Here is a 27327-nt window from a genome sequence, read left to right as displayed (position 1 = left end):
ATGATGTTCAGCTTTCAAAATGATAAATGTATATATTAGCCAACCATTATATGAATTTGTCCCTTGATTTTGGAGGAATCTTAATCCAGCAACATGATGGCTATGACAAGTGATCACACCCAAAGACCTTCTAGGTGTATGTGATCTGTCTGAAATTCGGACATGACATGGATTACCATGTCATCTAGCTGGAGTACGGACATTCCCTTAGTATGCACCTTTGATCCCTAACAATGAAGATGAAGGTAAAGTTAGTTTGTAGAAGGAAGCAGCTATGTTTGAAAATGTCATCTAACTGAGGAGCAGACAAAGTGATGAATCAGAGAAAGATTTGACAGAGTGAGTCTGAGATAGGATACACCCAATTCTCATGAGAACTGCATAGGAAGGAGAGGCTACTTTCAAGAAGCACAGGGAGAGATGTACAGTGTGTCCAAGGCAGTTTTACTGAGACAGGTTACAGAGAAAACAAGCTAGACACTGGTGAAGACAGAATGAGCCAGAGAATGAGAAGGTGGAGCCAGAAGATCAGAACAGACTGCCAGAGTTAGTATAAGGCCAAGTTGAGCAAGTCAGTGAGAAGCTGAGAGAAGCCAGACAGAATCAGTCATCTTGTAAAATTAGATTGTATGGAGCTAGATGCTTCCAGCCTAGGCCTAGGGCTAGTTAGAATGGAGAAAGAAACACTCTGGACTGTGTTTTCACAGCTTGGGTACAGTTCTCTTCTCATCCCTTCATCTGAGAAAATAAAAGTGACATTTATACTTGATGGTCTCTAACTTCTTTCTTATTATGAATTCACACTGTATAGACTGTAATAATAATAGTAATAATAATAAAAAACAGAAACCAAAACAAAACAAAAGCCTGATAGCCGGGCATGGTGATGAACATCTTTAATCCCAGCAATTGGGAGGCAGAGGCAGGCGGATCTATGAGTTCCAAAATGGCTAGGGTTACACAGAGGACCCTATCTGGAAAAAAAAAAGACAAACAAAGAAACAAAAATCCCTCTCATATGATTCCAAGGAGATTAAGGTGATGACTGAACTGTCCCAAGGTAGATTGGTCGTGGGAAAACACTCTTACAATTTTTAAGAGATCAAAATGAGAAACAAGGCTTCTTTTGCCCTAGATACTCTCTTGAACCAAGAATAAATACTAACTAATCTGTAGCTTGCCTGGAACTAATTGCTGGTATAGTGAGTGGTTCCTCACTTGAGATATCTGATGGCACAGAAGCACATCTCAAATGTTCCTTCTCTTTAGAAGAAAATTTTGGTCTGACTGGCAAATATGGAGGAAGATGGGCTTGCTTGATTTGATGTAGAATCTGCTTCCCTTTATCCCTGGAAACTAAGCAACTGCACTCCAGTTCCAGGGCATTCGATTTGAAAACTATGTGATCTATACATCTTTTCACCTTCATATACACTGAATAAAGCAACATCCACTATTGACTCTTTTGTTTTTTCAGTATTTTAACTGAATACTTTATTTTTTTTTAAGTACTTAAGAGATAATGAAAATGTTCCTCACCAAACTCCCAAGGGTGAAGAAAACGATAAAAATCCGTCCTAGGGACGTCTTGGCCACCACGTCCCCAAAGCCAACAGTTGACATTGTTGCTGTCACCAGATAAATGGACTCAAAGTATGACATAGTCTGTGAGTTTCTACCATTTAGCCAGGGGTCACCAGAGTTTTCCACCTGTCCAAAGAGAGATGGCAAAGGAAAGGTCTGTGAATAGAAGACAACGGAAGAGGGCAAACAGTGCATCCGTGCCCCCAGTTCAACCCAAAGACAAGAGCAAATGACTGTGGTGGCTGGGAGAGCCCTAGAGTTTCAAGTGAGAACCAGAAAGCCCTCATGATTAGCATTCCATGATTAGCACTGACATCTGCTGGAGTTATGTGGCATGCACCAGATTTGGAACACCCTACAAAGCAGGTGCTTTCTGCTGCTCTGAAGGCCTAGAACTGCATGCGGGAGCCAGCAACCACCCTTCATTTTCATTTTTAAGAAGATGGGGAAAATCAATAAGGAAGTCGAGCACAGGCTTCAGTGAGTATAAACACATGACCTTCGTGTCTAAGAAACAATAAACTTTGCAAATTGAACAAAGCGGTACCAAACCATCTCGTGGACCCACACATGATAAAAGGAGAAGGCAAGCTAAGGACAAGCACTTATGTCTTGTAGCTTTCTTATGGAGTGCAATACAACTGGCTGCCTCACTCTCCATGACTTCCCCACTGTGACGGATTATATCCTTAAATAGGAGCCAAAATAAACTGTCCTTATGTGAGCTTTGTCAACTATTTCACCACGGCAATGAGAAAATTGATTATATACACACAGATTTCTGTTTGTATTTTTATACTAATACATAATTTATGGGCATATATTTATACTTATATTATTTATATATTATTTATATATTTATATTTATATTTAATAGACATTTATATATGTAATATATCTATACATTTGATAATTATTTAAATATATATAAATTTGTAATATATACTTATATTTAACTTCCTTTTGTGCATCTTTATGTACAAAAGCTTATGTATTTCCTATTTCTATTTATTTCTATATATGTTATATATCTATGTACTTAATACATATTTAAATATATATAAATTTATAATGTATATTTATATTTAACTTCCTTTTGTCCATCTTTCTATTTATCAACAAAGATGATTAAATGTTGATAATTATCTGGGGAAATTAAATTTCTGCTTTCCAGTTGAGAACAGGAATGGACGGGGCTGGAGGGTTAGTTCGGCAGTTAAGAGCACTTGCTGCTCTTCCAGAGGTCCAGGTCACAAACAGGGAGGCTCACAACTATCTTTAACTCCAGTTCCAGGGGATCTGACACGTCTTCTGCCTATGTAATGCATGCACACATTATACACTAAAAATAAAGAAATCAAATAATATAAAATAGAATAAAAAGAAAGAAATCGGAAATAAATTTAAAGGACTGGAATGGGAAGTAGAAACTGCATCATTTCGCAAGTGCTTGGCCATGTTTTACGGGTGGTGTGCCAAGTGTTAGCCCTTTTCCTCACTTTGATGGGCACGTTTAGTACAAGTCTTGAGCACTGGCAGGATGTCATGTAGCTCAGGATGGCTCCAAATTCCTGATACAGACAAGGATAACACTGAATTTTTGATCCTCCTGTCTCTACCTCCAAAGCACCAGGATTACCAGCATGTGCCACTACATGCGGTACGATATATAGAGACGGTGCTGGGAATTGAACCCAGAGCTTTGTGAATGCTGGGCAAGCACTCTATCAACTGAGCTAACAGCCTGAGCCCAGGGTCTTCACTAGTTTTTAAGGCTTGTGTATACCTAAAAATAAGTTTAAACCATACATATTGAGGAGTTATGCATGAAGGTCAGTGATGGAGTGCTTGCCCAGCAAGGGAAAGGCTCTGGGATTGGTCTTCAGCTCTGGAGCAAATAAAATAAAATAAATAATAAAATTACAAAAAGAAAGAGTAAGGCAAAACAATGGAACCAGGAAACCATAGATATAATTCATATAATTATATGTATATATACACAAATATATATACATATGTATATATATTTATATATATATGTATATATATAAATATATATACATATGTATATGTATATATATTTATATGTATATATGTGTATATATACACATATATACACAAATATATATGTATATATGTGTATATATATACACATATATATGTGTATATATATGTATATGTATATATGTGTATATATATGTATATATACACAAATATATATACATATGTATATACACGTATATATACATACATACATACATACACACACACACACACATATATATATATTTGGCTCTTCAAGACAAGGCTTCTCCATATAGACCTGGTTGTCCTGGAACTCATTCTATAGATCAGGCTAACCTCGAACTCACAGAGCTCTGCCTGCCTCTGCACTCTGAGTGCTGGGATTAAAGGTGTATGCCACCACCACCTGGGTCTTATATTTTGAGATAGTGCGTTGAACTAAAATCCATCTTTGGTAATATCTCAACACAGAAATCAGTATTACCCTTGAATAACATGACATGCAATGCATGGTACTTCAATTTGAAGATTTTCATATACATTTAAATAACCTTAGAAAGTTTAACTCATTGTCTTTGGGCATATTCGCTCAATATTTCAAATCCCTTCCCATTGACCCAACCTCTCTGAGCTGCCCTCAAGTTTATGGTGGGAGAGAGCCAACAGCCTTGTGCTGGTCCCTAAATTCATTCGGCACCTCTTCTAAAGATTTATTTATTCATTTTATGTATGTGAGTACACTGTCACTCTCTTAGACACACCAGAAGAGGGCACTGGATTCCATTACAGATGGTTGTGAGCCATCATGTGGTTGCTGGGAATTGAACTCAGGAACTCTGGAAAAGCAGTCAGTGTTCTTAACCACTGAGCCATCTCTCCAGCCCTCGGCTCCTCTTCTTACCGTGGTAGCACAAAGCCTTCAGTTGATGGGGAGTGGGCTGAATTTATGCTAAAGAATTATAGACAAGTGCTCATAGAGTTCTTATCTACTCCAACTCTGTTCAGTTCAAAATGAATCTCACACTTTCCACATTTACATTTCAACTTTAGATAAGATATAGTAGGAAGGAGGGAGACACAGACGGGCACCATCTCCTCACCTTCTCATCATTTGTAATGAAAAAACCATGTGATAATAATGTAAACCTCAACATTCACATTAGTTATTGTGATAGGTGATCTTGATGGCTAAACTGATCGGACTGAGAAGTACTATGAAGTGGAGCAAACTTCTATCTGCGTCTGTGAGAGCATTTCTAGAGAAGCTAAGGGAAAACACTCTAAATGTGGATGCTGCCATCCTGTAGGCTAGGGGTATTCAATGGAATAGAGGCCAAAAGAGAGAGAGCCCGCTAACATAGGTATGCTCTCTTTCTCCATCTTACCTGCTCTTCTCTCCCTCTCCTGGCTTCCTAGTTGTTGTCTTTGGGCCTGCCATGACCTCCCCCACTGATGGGCTAAAAAATTTCTGGAACCGTGAGCTAAAGCAAATCTGTCCACTCTTAAGTTGTTTTGTCCTGGTGCTTTGTCATGCTTGCATGGTAGGCATGCTGGCTGGTTTTATGTCAACTTGACAGAAGCTATAATCATCTGAGAGGAGAGAGAGCCTAAGTTGAGAAAACACCTCCATAAGATCGGGTTATAGGCAAGCCTGTGGGACATCTTCTTAATTAGTGATTGATGGGGGAGGACACAGTCCATTGTAGGTGGGGCCATCCCTGGGCTGGGGGTCCTGGGTTCTATAAGAAAGCAGGCTGTGCAAGCCATGAGGAGCAAGGCAGTTAGAAGCACCCTGCCATGGGGTGCTCCCCTCTGCATCTGCTCGTGTCTCCAGGTTCCTGCCTTGCTGGAGTTCCTATCCTGACTTCTTTGGTGATGAACTATGATGTGGAAGCTTTAAGCCAAATAAACCTTTTCCTCCCTAACTTGCTTTTTGGTCACAGTGCTTCATCGAAGCAATAGAAACCCTAAGACAGTAAGTATGCACACCAGTATGCAGGCATGTTTCTCTGGCTATGACATTTGTCTTTAAACTCATTAACCACTACATTTTTGCCATGCCTTTTCATTCTCAACTTCTTACTTTTAATTCACCTCCTCTGTGGTGCTGTTTTCCCTTACAGGCTTATGATGGCAAGATAAGTTATGTATATTTTCATACAAGCCTCATATCATCATCCGGTATTGAATCAATGCTACGGAAAAATCCGATGCTTTTGCTTGTAGCAGGATATTTTTCTGCTACATTGTATTTGCAGTGGATTGGGCAGTAGAAGAGGTGGGTGGGGTGAGGAGCTGAGAGGGAGGGGAAGAAGGAAAGAGAGGGAGAAAGGAAGCAACATGGAGGAAGAACAGGATAGACATTTGAAGAATTCTATCAAAAGGTTAGATGTTGAGTAACAATTCTAATTGGTTCTTGTGTATTGAACATTTCCAAATATATAAATCCACTGGATAATCTTTAAGCATTAAGAGTCTTCATTTTACCGGGAACCGGGGGACATGGCAGGTATCATCTGGGGCTTAACATGAGGGTGACTAGGTTGGCCCAAGATCCATGCTTTGGGGCATGGTCTCCATGGAGCTGATTGGCAGAACCAGCCACCCAGGTAATGTCTCCTGGGTGCTCTTGACCTTTGGCCACTTTTAGTTATGGAACATGGTGGGCGGTCCAAGTTGTTAGCCAGACTGCACATCGGCTTTTCTAAATTCTCCAGTTTCATTCGCTTCCTTCTAAAAGCCTTTCTTTCTTCAGCTTCTACTCTCTTCTTATCCTTGAAGATCAGTGACTTCTCCAAACACTACAAAGAGGGTAGATCCATCTCTGCATGCACTGGGCTGACCATGTACCTACCAGGGAAGAAGCAACCATTACTGTCACCCAAATGCTGTGGGACACATCATTAGGAATCTTTCCTAGGATTCCAGTACTTCATTTGACCTGGCAACTTTATTAATTGGGAGTCACTTCCCTAGGGCACACCATGTCTTTTCATCTGCAGATGCCAGACTTCACTGCAAGCATTTCTCTGGGAACACTTGTCAGATGTCTAGGACACTGAATCCATAGTGTGCACTGTTTATGGTTTTTCTCCTTAGATGTATCTCCATCTATTCTCCAGTTAATCTTTCACTGCAGGGCTGTCCTCCAAGCTTCTGAATTTGTTCTGTCACATCATCATCATCATCATCATCATCATCATCATCATCATCATCGTTGCATCTGGTTCCTCCTGGTATGTCTTCAGCTCCATAAGATGTTTTATTCTTCTGGTATTTTTGAGCCTACTCTTTTCTAAGGTTTAATAATCCGTTAGTCACATTTTTTTCCGTTCAAGATTTTTAGAATTGTTTTTATTTCTGACAATTTCATGCATGTATATAATATGTTTCGGTCATTTCCACCTTCTCTTATTAGGCTTTCTCTCATTGAATTCGTTCTTCATCCCGACAAGATCTGCTCCTACTTACAAGTCTTTCTTGTTCTTGTTGCCTTGGAGGTTTTGTGTGTGATTCTCTGAGTTCAGTTAGGGTTGTGTCTTAGCTAGGGTTTTACTGCTGTGAACAGACACCATAACCAAGGCAAGTCTTATAAAGGACAACATTTAATTGGGGCTGGCTTACAGGTTCAGAGGGTCAGTCCATTATCATCAAGGCAGGAGCATGGCAGCATCCAGGCAGGCATGGTGCAGGAGGAGCTGAGAGTTCTACATCTTCATCTGAAGGCTGCTAGCAGAATACTGACTTCCAGGGAGCTAGGATGAGGGTCTTAAAGCCCACACCCACAGTGACACACTTCCTCCAACAAGGCCACACTGACTCCAACAAAGCCATACCTTCAAATAGTGCCACTCTCTGAGCCAAACATACAAACCATCACAGGTTGCTTCCATGAACAAAGGTGAGGAGATGTTGACTGCCATGGGTGAGTTACCAGTGTCTATCCACTGAGAGTCAAAATATTCTATGGTTTTGTATAAAGGATCATGTTAGATTTTTATACGCTTGTTTGCACTTCTTCAAACAAGGGAGTATTTTTCTTAACTTTTTAAAAATCATTCCATTTGACAAATTACTACATTTAACAATTTATATCCATGGTATTCTGTAACAACCATATATGTGTGTGTGTGTAGTGAAATATATATATATGTATTTATATATATGTATATATACATATATATATATTTCACTACACACACACACACATATATATATTGAAATTTAAGCCTAGGCACCATACAAATTTCTTTCTAGTTAATATTCAAATTTGAATGGTATCAGCTGGGTGGTGATGGCACATGCCTTTAATCCCACCCTTGTTGGGCAGAGGCAGGTTAATCTCTGAGTTTGAACCCAGCCTGGTCTAGAGCATGAGTTTTGGGACAGTCGGGGGTACACAGAGAAACTCTGTCTTGAACTACCCCCACCCCCAAATTTTTGAATGGTATTAATGATTAACTGAATAGCTGAAAGTTTGTTCAAGTACAGGATGGTGAGGCAGGGGGATAATCATAACTTTGATTTTGGGGCATCATTTCCAACATCCTCTCAAAGAAATCTGCTATTTTCTGTGCTGGTAGATAAAGCACTTTAGTTTAGGGGTTTTTTGCTTTTACTTTTGGTTCTTTGGTTTTGTTTTGTTTTAATCTTTTCTTTTGTTGTTTATATTCTCCAAATTAGTTTGATTCAAAATGGAATCCTCTCACTCCTCTGATGGTTTCTTCTTATTTATTTCTCTGAATGAATTCCTGCCAAAGACTTCCTTTCCTTGAGGTCCTGCATGTCCAGCATGCTCCCATGCTTAGAGGTTGAAGAAGAAACTTCAAAGGTTCAGAGACACGCCCAGTCCAGCAGCATCTTCTGTACCAGGCAGCAGCTACTCTGCTTATGACCCTGATGACCTTGAGAGAATGGGTGACCAGACTCCTGTATTCTCCCAAAGAACCCAGAAACCCACATATATGTGAATGCTCCATAAGAGTTAGCAACTAACAAAAAAGAAAATGAAAAACAAAAATTAGACCACAGGGAGCCTGAGAACTTCTCATTGGAAGTAAAGGTAGAGGATATCTTAGTGGCATCTCCTCTAGAATTCTGGGATAGCAATGGTTGCTTCTGTCCTGGAAAGAGCATGACTCTTGGCCCAATGCTCTCGATGCAGAGATGGAGTTGCCCTCTCTGCTGTGACACTTCAGGAAAATATCCTTCCTTGCTGAACACTCAGGTGAGGTGAGGCTGGTTTCAAAAGTGTCCAAGACTCTAGCAGAGTCTGCATTCAGTATTTGACTGTTTTCTTAATAAGCCATGTTGCGTATAGTTTTTAAAGATTTATTTATTTATTTTATGTGAGTACATTGTTGCTCTCTTCAGGCACACCAGAAGAGGGCATCAGATCCCATTACAGATGGTTGTGAGCCACCATGTGGTTGCTGGGAATTGAACTCAGGACCTCTGGAAGAGCAGTCAGTGCTCTTAACCTCTGAGCCATCTCTCCAGCCCCTGCTGTGTATATTTTTATAGTTATCATTTAAGTTAATTTTGAGAGAGACCCTCAAGTCAAAGGAGTTTTCCTTTTTTGTTTCTCTGAAGGCTTGTGTTCTGAAGGCTTTTAGCACCACACTTCAATCCCCCCTCCACCCCACAACTTCTGATAACTCAAATGTCCTCCAGCAGTGAAGCCCGTAACCCTTCCTATTGAGGAAATTTACAGCGCCCCAATCTGCAGAGCAGAAACAAGCCCTTCCCTGTGGATATTTCCAGAATGAGGCTGGCTCCAAGTCTCTTTTCCAATAGAAACTCAACCACTCCCCGGCCACCATCCAGTTTTATTATGTCATGAATTCTTTCGTTGGCTTCCCTCCCCCAGTTCTGGAGATGAAACCCACGGCCTTAGACAGGTAACTGCTCTACCACTGACTGTACCTCAGTGCTAGCTTCTTCATTCTTTCACTTTTACACAGTTAGTCAACATTTAAGAATCCTTGAACCTCCATGAAGATTTATCAATAAATCTTACATTTTATGTCATAGATCTTTAGACCTGATGAGATTTTTCACTGACACCAGATTTAGAAATATTGGAAGAGGAAACAAAGCTGTCTTGATTGTGGGAGATATGAAAATTATAATAAACATGGGGGTAGGAATTAACAAGTAAAACCAAAAGGCTAAAAATAAGATGAACCTCTGGCGTGGCCCTCTCCAGTCTCAAAGAAAGGATGCTCACACTGGCGGATGCCATTAGAGACTACAAAAATGTTCACACCATTGGATACCATTGGGGACTGCAAGGATGCTCACACTGGCGGATGCCATTAGAGACTACAAAAATGTTCACACCATTGGATACCATTGGGGACTGCAAGGATGCTCACACTGGTGGATGCCATTAGAAACTACAAAGATGTTCACACCATTGGATATCATTGGGGACTGTAAGGATGCTCACACTGGCGGATGCCATTAGAGACTGTGATGAACTCCTTACCAGGTGAAGAAATCCTGCTGCTGTGAACCAGGTACTGATAACTATTGACATCAGTTTGGAAAGTTTCACTGAATTGCTAAAAGAACAAGGACAAAGAACTGTTAGGTCTCTGCAGGCATGTTCTTAGTCAACACAAACATACAGTCCTCCAGGGCTCAGCTTTCTGCTCACTGTGTGGCCCACAGATTGGAAGGTACAGCGTTGCCTGGAGCTCTGTGCTCACCTTTCAGTCTGCATAGTTACAGGGTCTCTATATCATTCATGTATGGGCTATGAGCTTGAGAAACACAGCTGGAAACCCACCTGGTGTCATGTGTATTTCTTCAAATGTTACAGATTTTACCATATCATCCAGATGCCTGGTGTTTCAGAGGCATGAATGTGGATCAATATCCAATCAACTTGTAAGTTTGTAACTTTGTCTAATGTAGTGAAACAAAATGGCAGGAGTCTAGATGTGGACTTGTAATACAAGATGCGAGTAGATTACAGGGATGCAGTGGCATATGCTGAACTTATACTGGAATCATTGAAGCAAAAGTATCACAGAGGCTTATATCTGTCAAGGAAAGCCTTAGAGTTTAGCTGAAAAGTCTTTGGTTTCTGACCTGGCCATCTGCCATGTAAAAATAGTCTTTCCAGCCTTGACTTCTTCACAATGCATAGTTAACACTGAGATGCACCTAGACTATAATATTGGTATTTCTAGTAAGAATGCAGCACTGTTTTAATGGAGAAAGTTTAGACTTTTCTTATCGTTTGAAGATATTTAAGTTGCACTATTTTTATTTACCTGTAATGCTGGGTTTGAACCCAGGACCTTGTATATGATAGGTGAGCACTCTCTCATTGAGCCACAACCTGAGCTCGTGGCTCTACTTCTCCAAGCAATAGTTCACTGGTGTTGATGGACATCTCTCATGCTCTGAGGAACTGTTACACCTCTAAACCTGAAGAGGTGTTTCTTACTTTACTAGCCAACAAGAGGTGACTCTTTAGTTGACTACCTTTGTCCTTTCACAGTTGTATACATGTATAAAATGCATTTCAATCACTGTCTCCCACAATCCCAACTTATCATCCTGCCAACCCCCACCCTACCAGTCTCTTTCCCAGACTCATGACTCTTGATTTAACTCAGAGCTGTCTTCTGAGTAGTAAAATTGGAATTATCCATTGGAGCCTAGTGGGGTCACCACTGGGTACACAACTGACTCTCCATCTCCCTGAATTTATCTGTATCCCATGGTTCATCAGTGAGGGGCAGTGTCCTCTGAACCGCTCCCTCCCAGCACAGCAATGGCTGTGTTTTGCCCAGAAGATGCCTTTAGCAATCCTTCTCCCTGTCTTCTGGATCTTACTTACATTCCTTTTGCCTCCTCTCCCACAGCATTCCCTGAACCTTAGAGGGATGGAATACATTTCTTGTTTGGGCCTGAGCAATCATATATCACTTATTATCAGCACTTTGTACAACCATGAGTCTCTGCATTCACACTGATCACTAGAAAAGATGGTGGCTCTAAGTCTGAGTGTAGCATCCATCCATCAGTACAAATGTAAGTACTGAGAAGGCAGTTTTACACTATGAAATATAGCTAAACAATAGTATTCCATCCATGTGCCCTTTGACCTCCTTAGTGCATATGATATTCCTTGGCATGGGGTTTTAACAAATTCACAGAACCAGGCATGGATTCCCTCCCATGTACAGGTCTCAAATCCAAGCAGTGAGCAGTTGGTTAGGCCCATGACAGCAATGCCATTGCTGCACAAGTGGGCACATGTGGCGGTTTGAATATGCTTGGCCCAGGAAGTGGCACTATGAAGAGGTGTTGCCTTGTCGGAGAAGGTATGTCACTTAGGGGGTGGGCTTTGAGACCCCTCTCCTATCTGCCTGGTAGCAAGCTTTCTCCTGTTGCCTCCTGTAGAACTCTCGGCTCCTCCAGCAGAACCATGCCTGCCTGGAAGCTGCCATGCTTCCCACCATGACGATAATGGACTGAACCTCTGAACCTATAAGCCAGCCCCAATTAAATGTTGTCCTTTATAAGAATTGCCTTGGCCAGGCTAGCAAGATTGCTCAGTGGTTAAGAGCACTTACTGCTCTTCCAGAGGTCCTGGGTTCAATTCCCAGCAACCACATGGTGGCTCATAACCATCTGTAATGGGGTCCAATGTCCTCTTCTGGTGTGTCTGAAGACAACAGTGTACTCACATATATAAAATAAATAAAATCTTTAAAAAAATAAGAGTTGCCTTGGTCATATATCTTCAAAGCAGTGGAACCCTAAGACACCTATCTTGTCTGGCAAGTTGGTCTGTAGTGTTCACACCTGGATAAGTAGTTGCCTTTTCTACCACACAGCTTGCACAGCATCCACAAAGAGGGGCTGTGAAAGCTAGCCAGTAGGGAGGGAGCTGTCAGCTTACTCCCAGGCTGATTTCTCTATATTGTGTAACAAAGATGTGTGGTATCTTCAACAGCTTGTCACTATTCCTCGTGGACAACTGAGAAAAATGATAAGAGGCTATATTATTTGGGGGTCTCTGATCACAACCAGGAACTCCATGGGAGGTATTCTACTGTGGGACCCTGAAAGGATAGTTTGGTTCCTGGTCAAGCACAGACCTCGAACCCTGGACCCTAATGGGACGGTAGGTGCTTGGCCTTGCTCCCAGACTCCAGGCTCCTGACACAAGGCCCAACACCTACTGTCCCATTAGGATCCAGAGTTCGAGGCCTGTACTCGACCAGGAACCAAGCTATTCTTTCACAGTCCTACATTCTACCTCTGGCACTGGGTTCATTTATCAATCCACAGCTTCTAGGAGCAGCTTTTGCCAGTCACATGGAGATAACCAAATGTATATAATTTGGTTATATACATTGGTTATAACCAAATGTATATATATACCAATGTATATATATACCAATATATATATATTGTATACAATGTATATATATACCAATGTATATATATACCAATATATATATATTGTATACAATGTATATATATACCAATGTATATATATACCAATATATATATATATAAATGTATATATATACCAATGTATATAACCAAAGCCTCAGTATTGGTTGACTCTTTGTTTTGGTCTTTTTGGTTTTGTTTTGGATAGAGAGGTCTGAAATTAAAACCAAATTTGACTGACATACTGTAGCTTTGCAAAACAAGGAATGAGCAGTCTCTGTACAAGGACTTTGAAGTTTTCAGCCAGAGTGCTAAATGACAAATAAAGAAGTGAGTGGGTGACAGGCACCACAGATGCTGAGAGAGTGACAGACACCACAGATGCTGAGTTTCTGATTTTCACTCCAGAATCCTGATGGGGCATGGGGACCTTGAGGACCATTTAATGTTTTCGCTTCCTAATGTAAACTACCAAGTGAGCATGCCAGGCAGTGCTGCACTTACCTGGTCTTGATGACTTGTAGGATCTGTAAGATTTTAGGGAGTTCGAGCAACCGCAGAGCTCTTAGAAACCTCAAACCTACAAAGCAACCAGGAGAAAGTTGCCTGAACTCGAATGTGACTGAAATGCATGCACTGCATTTTCCTGTAACACTTCAATATCATGTGTTGTAATGTCACAGGTTTATGGACATGGAGTTCAAATCCTGGTCCTGAACGTTTACTAACTACAGTTACCTAGGGCACCCACTTCCGTAGTTCCTCATCCATAAAATGAGAAGTATAATAGGATCCACCTTACAGCATTGTAGATCCAATCTTAAACACGTAGCAGCTGGCCTTGTATGTAATCAGCACTGTTCATTTTACCCAAATCTTCCTTAGAATTTATAGGAAACTTTACATGGGTCCATTGTGGTCTTGATTGTTCAGTTTTCCTAGTTTTCCTTGTTTGCTAACAGTGGCAAGAAATGGAATTGATGTGTATTTTATGAACAATAAATAAAATATAAAATTGCATTAAAACTGATTTTTTAAAAGCCCATGAACTGTTACTACACATACCTTAAAGATAACACAACTAGGACGGGCAGTGGTGGCACACACCTTTAATCCCAGCACTTGGGAGGCAGAGGCAGGTGGATTTCTGAATTCGAGGCCAGCCTGGTCTACAGAGTGAGTTCCAGGACAGCCAGGGCTACACAGAGAAACCCTGTCTAGAAAAAACAAACAAACAAAAAAAGATAACACAACTAATGAACAATTCCCATCCCCTGCATATTTGAATATGATGATTGGCCTTGAGAAACAAGGGGAAGCCATTCTTTGAGTCCATACAAGATCCCATTGTAAGGGCCCACAGGTGCTGGAACCTTGCCCCTCTGGTTGTAGAATATAGTTAGTCCATCAACAACTATTAGACACCTGCTGTATACCAGACACATTGCTACATAAGGAGATAAAAAAAAATGATTTCTAGTCATTCTGTTGGTGACACATCTGAGCACTAGTGAGTCAGAGGCAGATGGGTCTCCGTGAGGTCAAGGCCAGCCAGAGCTACATAATGAGAAGATCCTGTCTCAAAATGAAACAAAACAAAAGCAAATGTTTCTGCAAATGTAGTACAAAACTCTACAGTCAAGAGATCCAGCTCTTCAAAATATCAGGGAGGTGTTTAGTAAATATTCTAAATGACTGTTGCAGTTTAAAGTTAAAGCAACATTGGTACTAATTACTGGTTGCCATAGCACACTTACCTAGCCAATTACTCTTCAAATAATAAGAAATAAAGGTTGGTGGGATGGTAAAAATGTCTACAATTGAATTCATCTCCAACCAGAACTTGATCTTGTCTTCAGCTGCCCAAAACTGAAATAGAAACAAGACACCCACGTTATATTACTGTTGAGATTTAAAAAAATTTTTTTTAATTATGTATGTAAGTGTGTTTTGTATGTAGATAAGCTTGCATGTTTGAATGTGCACCATGTGCAAGCATGTGCAAGCATGGTGCCCATAGAGACTAGAAAAGGATGTCAGATCATCTAGAACTGGAATTATGACAGCTGTGAACTGGCATGTAGGAACAGGGAACTGAAGGCAGGTCATCTATCAAAGCATCAAGTGCTCTCCCTACCATTTTGATTTTGAAGGGACTGTGAAAGATAATTGCTGCTTTGCTATATTTCAATCATTAACTGCAGATTTAGTTGCATGCTATTTAACATACATACAAATATATACATGTGTAAGAATACACAAGTGCATACACATGACATGAAGAGATGGTACCTTGGGTTGAGCATGGTGATACACACTTTTAGTATCAGCACTTGGAAGGCAGAAGGAGGTAGGTCTTTGTGAGTTTGAGCCCACCCTGGTCTACAAAGAGAGTTCCAAGACAGCCAGAGCTATATGGTGTGACCAGTCTCAAAAACAACCAACCAACCAAAACAAAGCAAAAGAGAGAGGGAGAAAGAAATCATATTTGTAATGAGTGTTCTATCAATGAGCATATATAGTCATCTTATTTAGCAGACCCGCTCTCACATTTTAAACGTTTTGAGCTTCCAATTGTTCCTAGAGATTTCTATTATATCTACATATGTATATATATATACATTAATATAAGTCATAATTTTTATATATGTTTCTTTTTATACATCTATGTATGTTGTATACATAGAGCTTATTATCTGTGATTAGTGAACATATATGGCTCAGGACAGTCTCCAGTGTAAGAGCTACAGCTTGCAAATAGCTTGCCTGGCCATTGTGTCTCTGAGCTTCCTAATTTAGATTAAGAATGCTCAATTTGGGGCTGGAGATATAGCTTGATGTTTAAAAGCACTTGCGGCTCTGGCAGAGGACCCAGGTTCAGTTCCCAGCACACATATGGTGGCTCACAACCATCTGTAACTTCAGTTCCAAGGGATCTGACACCCTCTTCTGGCATCTGTGACACTGCAAGCAAGTGTGCAGACATACATGAAGAGACAACACCCATACACATGAAATAAAATAAATAGAACTTATACACACTTGAGAAGTAAATCAAAAACTCAAAAAGTCAGATGGCAGACATGCCATTAGTATAACACTGACATTCAACTTCTCCTAGCTTCTGGTTGTTAGTAAAGCTTCCCCAGTGGAAGACCAGAAGCCAGGAAGGATTGCAGACAGGGTGTTTAGTAGTGGAGTCATTCTCAGGTGTGTCAGAATTCTGGACCTGACTTACCCTCTCAAGCACAGGACATGTGGGTTTTAGGTCTCATTAAATATTTAATAATAAATGACTTATTCATTAAATATTTAATAACAGGTTTTCTACCTTTAGAGCTCAAGGGAGATTGAGCAACTAAGGACCACACAGGGCTCTTTATATTACTGTTTGGGGGTGGGACGTGGTAGATATTGCTTTACCTAGGTACTTACCCTCAACCCAAAATAGAAACTAAAGAAAGCATTGAAACTCAAATCCACATGGACAATTTTGTCTTCATATGCAGAACACCTTCGAACAGGGCTGGAAAGAAATGGGAACATTTTTGCAAAGATAAATATTTAAAAACCTATGTCTACAGAGCAGAGATAAAGGCAGGGTAGGCGATGCACATACCTATGTGAATGGTCTATTCAAGACTCATGTTCACATCTGAATGGAATTGCCTTCTTCTTGAGAATACTATGAATAAGTAAAGTCACTAGACCATACTTGGAGCTCAGAATAGTAGAAAGGCCCACCACTCTGTTACAGAGTCAATTTTGTTAAGTGGGAATCCAGAGCCTCAGCGATTGTATGGTCCTTTCTGGTTGAAAACCAGGATTTTTCAGTTCCCCTTTCTACCCCTTTGAGACAGGCCTACTCGAGATCAAACAAATGGATTTGAAACAAATTTCAAAGATAGTTTCTAAAAGACGTGTTAGGAATTCTTAATTTTATCCCAGGTGGGTATTTAATATAATTCTCAGAGGCTTGGCATGAAGGTCAAATCACAACAGTTTTAGTTTTTAAAAAATGCTGCCTTAGCCTTGATTTATATACGGGAATGACATCAGAGAAGCAATCCAAGGTTAAAGTCTCAAAACCTCAAACAGGAAGGTCTCTGAAGCATGAGAGGCTCTGAGATATCACAGGACTTCTAGAGGAATTCAGAAGCCTTCATAGGGGGCCACATGGGAAGAAACAGACACTGAAGGTTTGGTGTCCCAGAAGGTCTGAAGAGCAACTGGACACCCCACCCCAACTCTAGCAACCGTGGTGGCAAGATACAGGGCAAAGGCATGCATGTATCACAGAACTGGAGTTAGTGCTTACTGAGGGCTACTACATGGTTACTACATTTTGATTAACTTCTGGTGGGGGCAGGAGGGACAGTGTGTGTGCATAAGAGCAAAACCAACTTGACATCCCTAAAGAGAAAATTCTAAAGCAATTACGTTTCTCATAAAGCAGGCAAGAATGACTGGGGCATTACTCACTCCATTGAATTGATGAAATAGATTACAAGAGACCCGATGCTCAGCACAAAGACGAGGATCACCTAAAAACAGAAGAAGACAGAGAGGAGATGCAAAACTATTTTATCAGCAGAAAATGAACAAGCCCACAAAATTGCGTTTTCTATTTTGAAGAAGGTAAATGTTGTTGTGTGTTTTTACTGCTGTGTGCAGTGAGGGGGTGAGGAGGAAATGGTTTTGCCTCATCTTACCTTTCTTTGGGAAGTGCTGCACTCACACCTTCATTTATGCCCGTATTCATTCACTCCTTCACTGAAGAAAAGTTGGCTAAGGGTCACACTAAGTCAACGTGTACCCATTGTGCTTACCTAGTTTTAAGTCCCGCATGCTTCAGAATAAGCGGGGTACCCTTCCTGCTCCTCCTAGAGTTTCGCAAATGTTTTCCAAGTGCTTAGCATGTGTCAAATGCACTGTGGCTTCATTTCATGATAGAAATGAGGGCTCACAAATAGCAGTCTTGAACTGACCATGATGTGTCTGTCCTTAGGGACATTTCTCCACCTGGGAAAATGTTTTGTGAGAAGATAGTGAGTGCTTTTGCTATACCAGCTTATCTGGTATGTGAAGAAGATCCCTGCAGATCAATACAGCCAGGAAGTTGTCCTCAGAAGCCTCCAGTGGAGCTGGGTGAGACCTTTGTCAGCCTCTGTGATTTTTCTCAGGTAGGCTCCAGATAATTAAACATTCCTCCAGGGGCTGGAGAGATGACTCAGAGGTTAAGAGGATTGACTTCTCTTCCAGAGGTCCTGAGTTCAAGTCCCAGTAACCACATGGTGGCTCAAAACCATCTGTAATGTGATCTGATGCCCTCTTCTGGTGTGTCTGAAGACAGTGACAGTGTACTCATATACATAAGATAAATAAATCTAAAAAAAAAAAAAAAAGTACTCTTCTCACTCCTCTGGTAATTTTTAACTTCCAAACCATCAGGTATTTGTCTGGTTTGATGGTCCACACCTTTAATCCTAGCACTAAGAAGGCAGGGGCAGGTGGATCTCTGGGGGTTTGAGACTAGTGTGGTCTGCACAGAGAGGCCAGCCAAGAGGTACCTAGTGAGACCCTGTCTCAGCAAACAGATTTTTAATATGTTTAGATCAATACAGTTTTAATGATAAAATTCAGAATTTTATTTACAATAATATGTTCGCTTTAAAAGGGTTAAAAAATTTCAAAAACTCCTAACAGGCTGAGCAGAACCAAGAGTGCAGGTCAGCTTGGTCATGAGCTCTGTGTTTCAGGAACTTGGCTGACCACAAGATAGATGGTTGATTAAGAATAGGCTCTTAGAGAATAGCCTATACAAAATGTTCCCCATGACTGTTCCTTGGACCCTGTCACAAACTGAATAATGGGCTGGGACTTTCCACAGGTGCTTTCCAATAACCCTCCTTTACTCTCCCCTGGGTTGTGGTTTCCCCCCTGAGTTGTGGTCTTTGGCTTTAAATTCTCTCTGTCTCCAAAGCCCCGGGGTCAGACCCCACTGCCCCTGCGTTGGGTCATGGGTCTTGACCTCAGCATGTTGATTGAAATATACCTCTTGCTGATTGCATTAAGTTCGGTGTCTTGTGAGTTACTCGGTGGCCACGAATTCCTGAGGCTTGGGTGAGGACCTCCCTTTCTGGGGGCCTTAGAGCTTCCTTCTAACTCAGATATTGTTTGGTGGGTCCCTTTCCTACTTTTGTTTGTGGTGAAGAGTATTTTTACTTTCTCACTGTCTAAGCTCATAGTGGCCTCTCTGCAGGAGGCATGCAGGTCTCTGTGTTCACAGGGGAGCACTGAGGAACCTGGAATGTTAGCACTCACACAGTTGTTCCTTCAAGGGAATCTATGATATAGCTGTTATCCACCCAGGATGCTAGGAATGGGGGAGCTTACTAATCTGGTGGCCTTTGCTTTATCTATGCGGCCAGAGGTTTTTCTGACATCAGGTCTTCCCCTAAACCAACCAGTCAATCTATAGACAAAGACCCATCTTTATGAACTTCACAAAGAGTTCCAATGTAGAAACATCTGACCTGTACTTAACTCACTTTGTTTCTCAAGGTAATTTCTGTTTGCTTTGTGTGCATGTGATGTGGACTTGAGCTAATCTTCTCCAGAATAATTTTCACCCAACAGTGTTGTACTTAAATATGACCAAAACAATCCACTCAGGGTCAGACTCCTGAAGTCTGAGCCAACATGGACTACTGGGTGGTATGTGTTGAGAGAAACTGTCTTCTTGCCTCCATGGCACCTCTCTCTGCAGCCTGTTAAGGCCACAGAAGCCCCTATAAGAGCACTCTTAACCCAACTGGTGTTATCATGATTCCTTTGCCCAGGAACTCTCCAGCATGGAAGGTATTCAGTGTTTACTCTTGTGAAGTGGGGTTCGTGGGTGGAGTGGGGAAGGGCTAAACAGAGTCAGGGGGGTGAATATCCTATAACGCTGATTAAAGCATCATGATTCTAAAGACTTGAAATCCAGAGACAAAATTATCTTGGGCCTCAGTACCTGTCCTTACATCCTTTTTACTCAAGGAAAACTTTTTGAATGTATTAACGTAGCAGATAACTCGATTTCGCCAACTAAAAGCTGAGCCGTGATCAGAAATCAACCCAAAGCAAGGATAGTCCCACCTTGCTATAACCTTCTGACCTGATGTATTTGGGAAAAGGCTTCACTCATGACTGTTTGTTGTTGTTGTCTCATCACTATCAAAAGTTCAAGTAAGGCCATCAAGATAAAGAAAGATCCCCAATATCTCGTTCTTTTAATTCCAGCGCTCAGGAGGCAGAAAACCTCTGTGAGTTCAAAGTCAGCCTAGTTTACAAAGGGAGAGTCCAGACAGCTGAGCCCATCTCAGCTATTCTTGTTCTGTTTTTGTTCCTTTGAGACAGGGTGTTGCTACACAGCCCTGACTGCCCTAGAATTCACAAAAAGATCTGCCTACCTTTTTCTCCCTAGTGCTGCGACCAAAGGTGTGCACCACTATGCATGGCTAGCTGACAGTCTACAAAACCAAACTACAACAACAACAACAAAAACCACTGCATGTGTTTCTTGTGCTTTTCCTTTCTTCATTTTTTAAAAAAAAATTCTAGTTTGTTTTTATTTGACTGCTTTCTAAAGAGAAAGAAAGTTTTGAGGCCGATGAGTAAGAGGTAGTAGTGTACTGGCTGGTTTTGTGTGTCAACTTGACACAAGCTGGAGTTATTAGAGAGAAAGGAGCCTCCCTGGAAGAAATGCCTCCATGAGATCCAGCTGTAAGGCATTTTCTCAATTAGTGATCAAGGGTGGGAGGGCCCATTGTGGGTGGTGCCATCCCTGGGCTGGTAGTCCTGGATTCTACAAGAAAGCAAGCTGAGCAAGCCAGGGGAAGCAAGCCAGTAAGTAACCTCCTTCCACGGCCTCTGCATCAGCTCCTGCTTCCTGACCTGCTTGAGTTCCAGTCCTGACTTCCTTTGGTGATGAACAGCAATGTGGAAGTGTAAGCTGAATAAACCCTTTCCTCCCCAACTTGCTTCTTAGTCATAATGTTTTGTGCGGGGAATACAAACCCTGACTGACTAAGACAGGAAGGATTTGGGGGAGGAGAAACTCTGATCAGAGTATATTGCATGAAAAAAATATTTTCAATGGAAAAAAACTGAAAAAATGTTTTGTTTTGTATTTTTTTAAACTTCATTCAACCATTTCTCTGTTGAAACACATCATTCTGAACCCACAATCCATCTCCTAGGCTTTACTTACGTCTGTCTCAAAACAAACACTCTCAATCAACAGCCTCACGTATAGTTTCATTGATGTTTGGAGATTTCAAACAAGTTCTACTCAAATTCAGTAAATGTATCTCTGGATCTTTTTATGACCTACACACTATTCATCAGTGAACAAAGACAAAATGTCTGTCTTACAGAATAGAGAAACATGGCATGGCATTGATGAATATTTACTATTTTTCTATAGGAGCCAAGTTCAATTCCCATCACCCATATCAGGCAGCTTGAAATTACACCAAACTCAGCTCTAGGCAACCCAATGACCTCTTCTGCAATCTATGGGCCCTCCACTCATTTGGCATACATCCAGACACAGAAATAATAATTCAAGAAGGGCTTGGTGGCACACGTTTTAAATCCCAGCGCTTGGGAAGTAGAAAGGGGTGGATCTTGGTGAGTTCAAGTTTAGCCAGCTCTACATACAGAGTTCTAGGGCAGCCAGGGATACACAGCAGAGACTTTGCCTCAAATATTTTTTTTTAATCTATGGGATCAGGAGCGCACAGCAGCTGTGGCTACTAGCACACAGAAATGACATGGAAGTAAGGGAATGGTCAGGGACAAGAATGGGGTCAGCAGGAGTTGGGGGGGATTAAAGAGGGTAATGGGTGTGAATATGCTTTAGTACATTGTATACATGCACTTAATTATACATAAAAATAGCTATGTTTCTTAAAGACCCCAGAACCATCTGCCTAGGAGTGTTGCTACCCACAGTGGGCTGGACCCTCTCACATCAATAACTAACCAGGAAGGTGCTAACGACTGATAAAGAGGGAGACATGAATTTGAAGGAGAGCAGGGAGGGGTATATGAGAGGGCTTGCGAGTGGGAGAGGGGAAGGAGAAATGTTGTAATTAAAATAAACTTTAAAAGGAAACAAACAAAAAGAAAAAAGAAAATGCTCACAGACTAAGTGTATTCTCTAACAAAGACAAGAACAAAAATCCGGCTCTCTATATTTCTGTTTAAAAACAATAATCCACAGTAGGAGTTACAAAAAGACAATAAATAATGATTTTAAAATGCAAGGATCGGCTCATTTTCATTGTTTAATATGACCTGAGTGGTTTACACATATTATTGTATAATTCTCTATAATACTTAAAGAGGGCCTTATAAATATCTCTTGTAGTCTTAGTACACAACTGAAATCCGATTTCTAAAAATCAGATTATAAAAAGTCAACACACAGTAGGCTGAATTTGGAGAGCGAACCCCAAGCCTGACTACCCTCCTCAGGGTTGGAACATGAAACACCCTGGCCTGTCTATGACCTGTGCCCAGCTGACATTTTCCGGCCCAAGATGACTCCTCAACTCTGCTCTGCCCTGTATCCCTCAAAGGCCTGAGAGTACTGACCTACCAGACCAGGCTTAACCTAAAAGAGACTGGTGAAGATCAGCTCATACATGCTGTGGCACTGAGGACAGCTGAGAAGAGTATGAGAGCCCAGGAACAAAACATGGCTGCCAAAAACAAAACAAAAAAAAACAAAAAAAAAACAAAAAACAAAAAACAAAAAAAACAAAAACAACCCCCCCCCAAAAAAAAACATGGCTGCCACTTACATGCTATTATTGACTAAAGTTGGTCTGTGGCTCCCCCCCCCCCCCCCCCCGTGCCTACTTGGCCTGTCAGCATCCAGTGAAAAATCCTGGTAAATTAAAAACGAAATGTGTGCTCTAATAAAGACAGAACAGAAGTCTAGCTCTTTGACATTGGCAAGAGACACAGTTCAGAGAAAATGGGACAGAAGAGTAAAAGGAAGCAAAGTAGGTCCCACAGTGTGCAGATACTCTATTGTATGTAAGACATGCCAGAAGCAAACAGTCCATGTGGGCTAAGGGAGTTAACAAGACAGTTTAGTAAGTGACTCTTTGCAAGTAAGAATATACCATTCAAACTCTATTGAACGGCAAGACATTCAATAAAACAAAACCAAAACAAAACACCATAAATGAAGGTTTTGACATGTCCTTTTCAGTTGTTTAGCAAATAACTAAGGACATTGAAAATACATATACACCCTTGCTGCCTACCTCAGGCAGGAGAGCTGGCCCAGGAGCAGGAAAATGGGAGTATTGGCCATGTCCCTCACCAGCTGCGTGAGTGCTGGAAAGCTGGCTGGCTGACTAGCTCAGATACCTCTCAGGTCCAGAACAGGGGCTTTGAATCAGCCCACCCCAGCAGCTACCTCATCAGTGAACTGCTGGAGTGCATGAAGGGGCAGGCCCTACAGATCTCAAATGACACAGGGCAACATCTGGCTATCCGAGAGGAGTCCCAGTGAGGTTCAGTATTGACAGAGTAGCAGAAGCCAGAGGCCTCGCACTAGACTAACAAGTCATTGCAATGAACATTTGTAGGCAAAGAAGGGTGGACTCAAGGTCACACTGAGACACACTACAGCTTCCATGACAAGATTTTTTTTTTTAGTTTGTTGTGGGGAGGATTGCAAGGATAGGGGGTAGGTATGAGGGGAGGGGGAGATGAATGACATTAAGATACATGATATAAAATTCACAAAGAACCAATACAAAATTTTAAAAAATACATATAACCCAATTACTATTACATGGGTATCAAACCTTAACACATATTCTTTCGAAATCCAATAAATGATCACGAAAGTTGATTGTGTACTAGGTAATGACATATTATTTCGAATATCAGACAGTCATCCTTGAACTATAATGCTGTTTTTAGAAAATAAGAAAAAACTAGCCACCTAATCTAAGCCCCTCTCCTCTATAGGAAAATGGAAGCGTGCAACAGATGTCTTTCTAGTACTTATGTCCAGGCATTCCTCTATCTGTAAAGCATGCAATGTACACAACTCTGTACTAATAAAACTTTCCTTGAGCAGAGAGGCCAACAGTACGTATAAACTCTAATAATGGTGCTCACATAGGGAAAAGTGAAGCAGAATGATGACGAGGGAGTCCTACATGTAGGGCTTGATGTAGCTAAAACCACCATGGAAGAAACGATGCCTACTTGTGTGGCTAATACATAGGTGGACCAGGACCACGTTCCTGGCTACGGTTTATTGGCACCGGAAGGGTGAAAGTGAACTCACCAACACTTGCCCCACGAAGGTCTGTGCAGAAAGCAGCATTTCAATACGCTCACGAAACACTCCATGAAAGTAAAGTTTTCTTAAAGGATTAGCCTCGATTCTACGTGATGAGAATAGTTCCTGTGGGGGTCGGGGGGTGGGAGAGAAAAAAGAATAGACAGAGTGAGCTGTAGCTCAAGAGAAACTAGTTTGCTTCAGGTTAAAGGAGGAGGAGCTTCAGGTTGAAGCAGGTGCTTCAGGTTGAGGGAGGAGCTTCAGGTTGAGGGAGGAGCTTGTCATGGTATTAATCAGAAATCAGTCTACCTTGCTCAACCCTGGAAATGAACACTCTGGAGACTAAACATATCCTGAAGCGCCAACTAAAGAGATTTCTAAATGCTACAAACTCTACACAAACACATTAAACACACACACAGTTGAGAGAGAGAGAGACAGAGAGAGAGAGAGAGAGAGAGAGAGAGAGAGAGAGAGATTATGTCCTTTAGTCTCAGAAGTCTTTTCCCAATAGCTTTATGATATTATTTAAAGTCTTGTTTTTAAAGTTTTATTTATTTTTACTTTATGTAAATATGCATGTGGCCTGAATGTTATGTCTTTGTAGCATGTGTCTGCCCGGTGCCCAGGGAAGCCAAGAGAGGGCATCAGATCCCTTGGAACCAAAAATGCAGACGGCTGTGAGTCATCTCGTGGGTACTGGGAGTTGAACCCAGGTCCTCTGGAAGGGCAGCCAGTGTTCTTAATCACTGAGCCATACCTCCAACCCAGCTGAAAGCAGTTACAGGGTAAACTGGCTTATCAGAAAAAAAGTATGAACTTCAATACTAGATATTCTCAAATACAGAAATAGAAAGAGCACATTGTTAATAACGTTAAGTCTTTGCTTTTTTGTTCAGACTATGTCACTTTAGGCCATTTTAACATTAAAGACATATTTAACAAAATCCACTTATTAATTATAAAGCACAGGCAAAAAGTATTCTATTACCAAAACACCCCTATTATTATCTATTCCAAGAAGAAACAAAGTCTGATAAGTGAAAAATTAAAACAAATTATAGAGGGCTTAATAAAATTCTTCCATTGAGCCAATTGTGGTGGTATATGTCTTTAATCCCAGCAATTAGGAGGCAAAGGCAGATGAGTTAAGAGGCCAGCCTGGTCTACATAGTTAGAGGCCAGCCTGGTCTACATATCTAGTTCCAGCCCATCCAGGGCTACATAGTGAGACCCTGTCTCAAAAACAAACAAACAAACAAACAAACAAACAACAAAAATAGAATAGCCATGTGGAATTGAAGAGAGATGTTTCAGACTATTAATACATCATCCTCATAAACAATCATCTGTTCCCGTTATTATTTGCCAGCAGTCAACATCAACCTTTGCAAAGCTAGTTATGCCACAAAAATACCTACTACATGTTTGTAGCTGGTGTAGGTAACATCTAAGAGCACTGTATACATATGGACAGATATGAATTGTGTGGAAAGGATATTCAAAGGTAAGGCTGAATTGATTTGTAGTTAACAAATCCCTCTCCCTTTGAAACAGGATCTTATGCAGCCTAGGCTGTTCTCAAGCTCACACTGGAGATAATCTCTCTTTGTAGCTCTGGCTGGCCTGGAACATGTTATGTAGGCCATTATGTTCTTTTCTAAAATATGTATGTATGTATGTAGTATGTATGTAGTATGTATGTATGAATGTATCTATTTATCTATAGATATAAGTGTAATTTCTTTACAGTATATTGTATATTTATACACTATTCTCTCTGTCTGTCTGTCTGTCTGTCTGTCTGTCTGTCTGTCTCTCTCTCTCTCTCTCTCTCTCTCTCTCTCTGGATAGAAGGTTTCCTCTGTCCATGTAGCCTAGGCTGACCTGAAACTCACATCAATCCTCCTGCCTCAAGTGCTGGGATTAATCTATAAAGTACCACATTTGACCTTAACTGTCTTTTTAAGATTTGTAGTCAATGTACACAGAAGGTTTTCCCCCCCTTTTTCCAGAACAGAGACTCTGGTATATCCATCATCATACAAGGTCAACAAGCTTTGCCAATCTTCACACACAGGTGTCCTAGACAAGGAAACTGACCAAGATTCCTCTTGGCCCCTTGACGCTTTGCCAATTTCTTGAGATTTTCAAGATTATTCTGAAAATGAACAAGATGATGAGTCCCCCGAAGAAAGTCGCCAAGGAGGAGAGAATAAATGCTGCTTGGATTTCGATTGTACATGACGTTTCCGTCAATTCTTTCTGATTTAAACTTTCTAGTAATGTTTGAATCATCTTGAGACGACACTGTTGGGCTAGTCTATGATGTCATGGTCACCTGGCAACAGTCCCAGGAGGCATACTTCCTTGTATTACATCACCTCGGGATCTGATGGGAAAGCCAATGAGAAGCTCAAAAAAACAAGAGTCCCCTCACCACTCAGGTGAAACTCACTGAGTCAACTGATAGAGAATACTAGAGACCACAGAGGATAGGCAGGTAGTAGATGAGAGTTCTGGATGCCCTCATCACTTCATCTGAGACCCTGAAGAATCCTACTCTCTGAGGCGGAGACTAGCAGCTAACTACCTATTTCAATCGGTTTGTTTAGTCAAGTGACTTATATTTTTTTGGTGACATGCATACAGCAATCTCAGAACTAGTTCTCTAGCTTTCAGAGATATTACATTCTTGAAATTTTCAGAAAAAAAAGAAGTCCTTAAAGATTCAGATTCTGTTTATCCTTTTTTATTGGATATTTTACATATTTACATTTCACGTGTTATCCCCTTTCCCCATTTCCCCTCCCTAGAATCCCCCATCCCATCCTCCTCCTCTTTTTTGCTTTTATACCATTTTAATTACATGCAAGTATTAAGGTCAGTTCTGGGTTGAGGAACTAGCAATACAATAAATGCAAATAGTCAAGGAA

General features: G+C 41.0%; 1 protein-coding gene across 1 annotated transcript in view; it reads right to left on the bottom strand.

The window, feature by feature from the left end:
• The window catches only part of Kcnu1 (potassium calcium-activated channel subfamily U member 1), an 82787-nt gene extending 56047 nt beyond the window's left edge, over positions 1–26740 (bottom strand). The window contains exons 1-8 of the mRNA XM_076913956.1: positions 26495–26740; positions 24398–24517; positions 17515–17576; positions 16468–16558; positions 14790–14901; positions 13537–13612; positions 10100–10175; positions 1540–1710 (exon numbers count right to left, since the gene is read on the bottom strand). Coding sequence (XP_076770071.1) covers positions 1540–1710; positions 10100–10175; positions 13537–13612; positions 14790–14901; positions 16468–16558; positions 17515–17576; positions 24398–24517; positions 26495–26689 — 903 coding nt within the window. The 5' untranslated portion in view covers positions 26690–26740. The remainder of the gene's footprint in view (positions 1–1539; positions 1711–10099; positions 10176–13536; positions 13613–14789; positions 14902–16467; positions 16559–17514; positions 17577–24397; positions 24518–26494) is intronic.
• Positions 26741–27327: the final 587 nt, after the last annotated feature.

This window comes from Arvicanthis niloticus, chromosome 16, assembly GCF_011762505.2.
Source record: "Arvicanthis niloticus isolate mArvNil1 chromosome 16, mArvNil1.pat.X, whole genome shotgun sequence".
Lineage (NCBI taxonomy): Eukaryota > Metazoa > Chordata > Mammalia > Rodentia > Muridae > Arvicanthis > Arvicanthis niloticus.
This window is presented reverse-complemented; position numbering and strand designations above follow the sequence as displayed.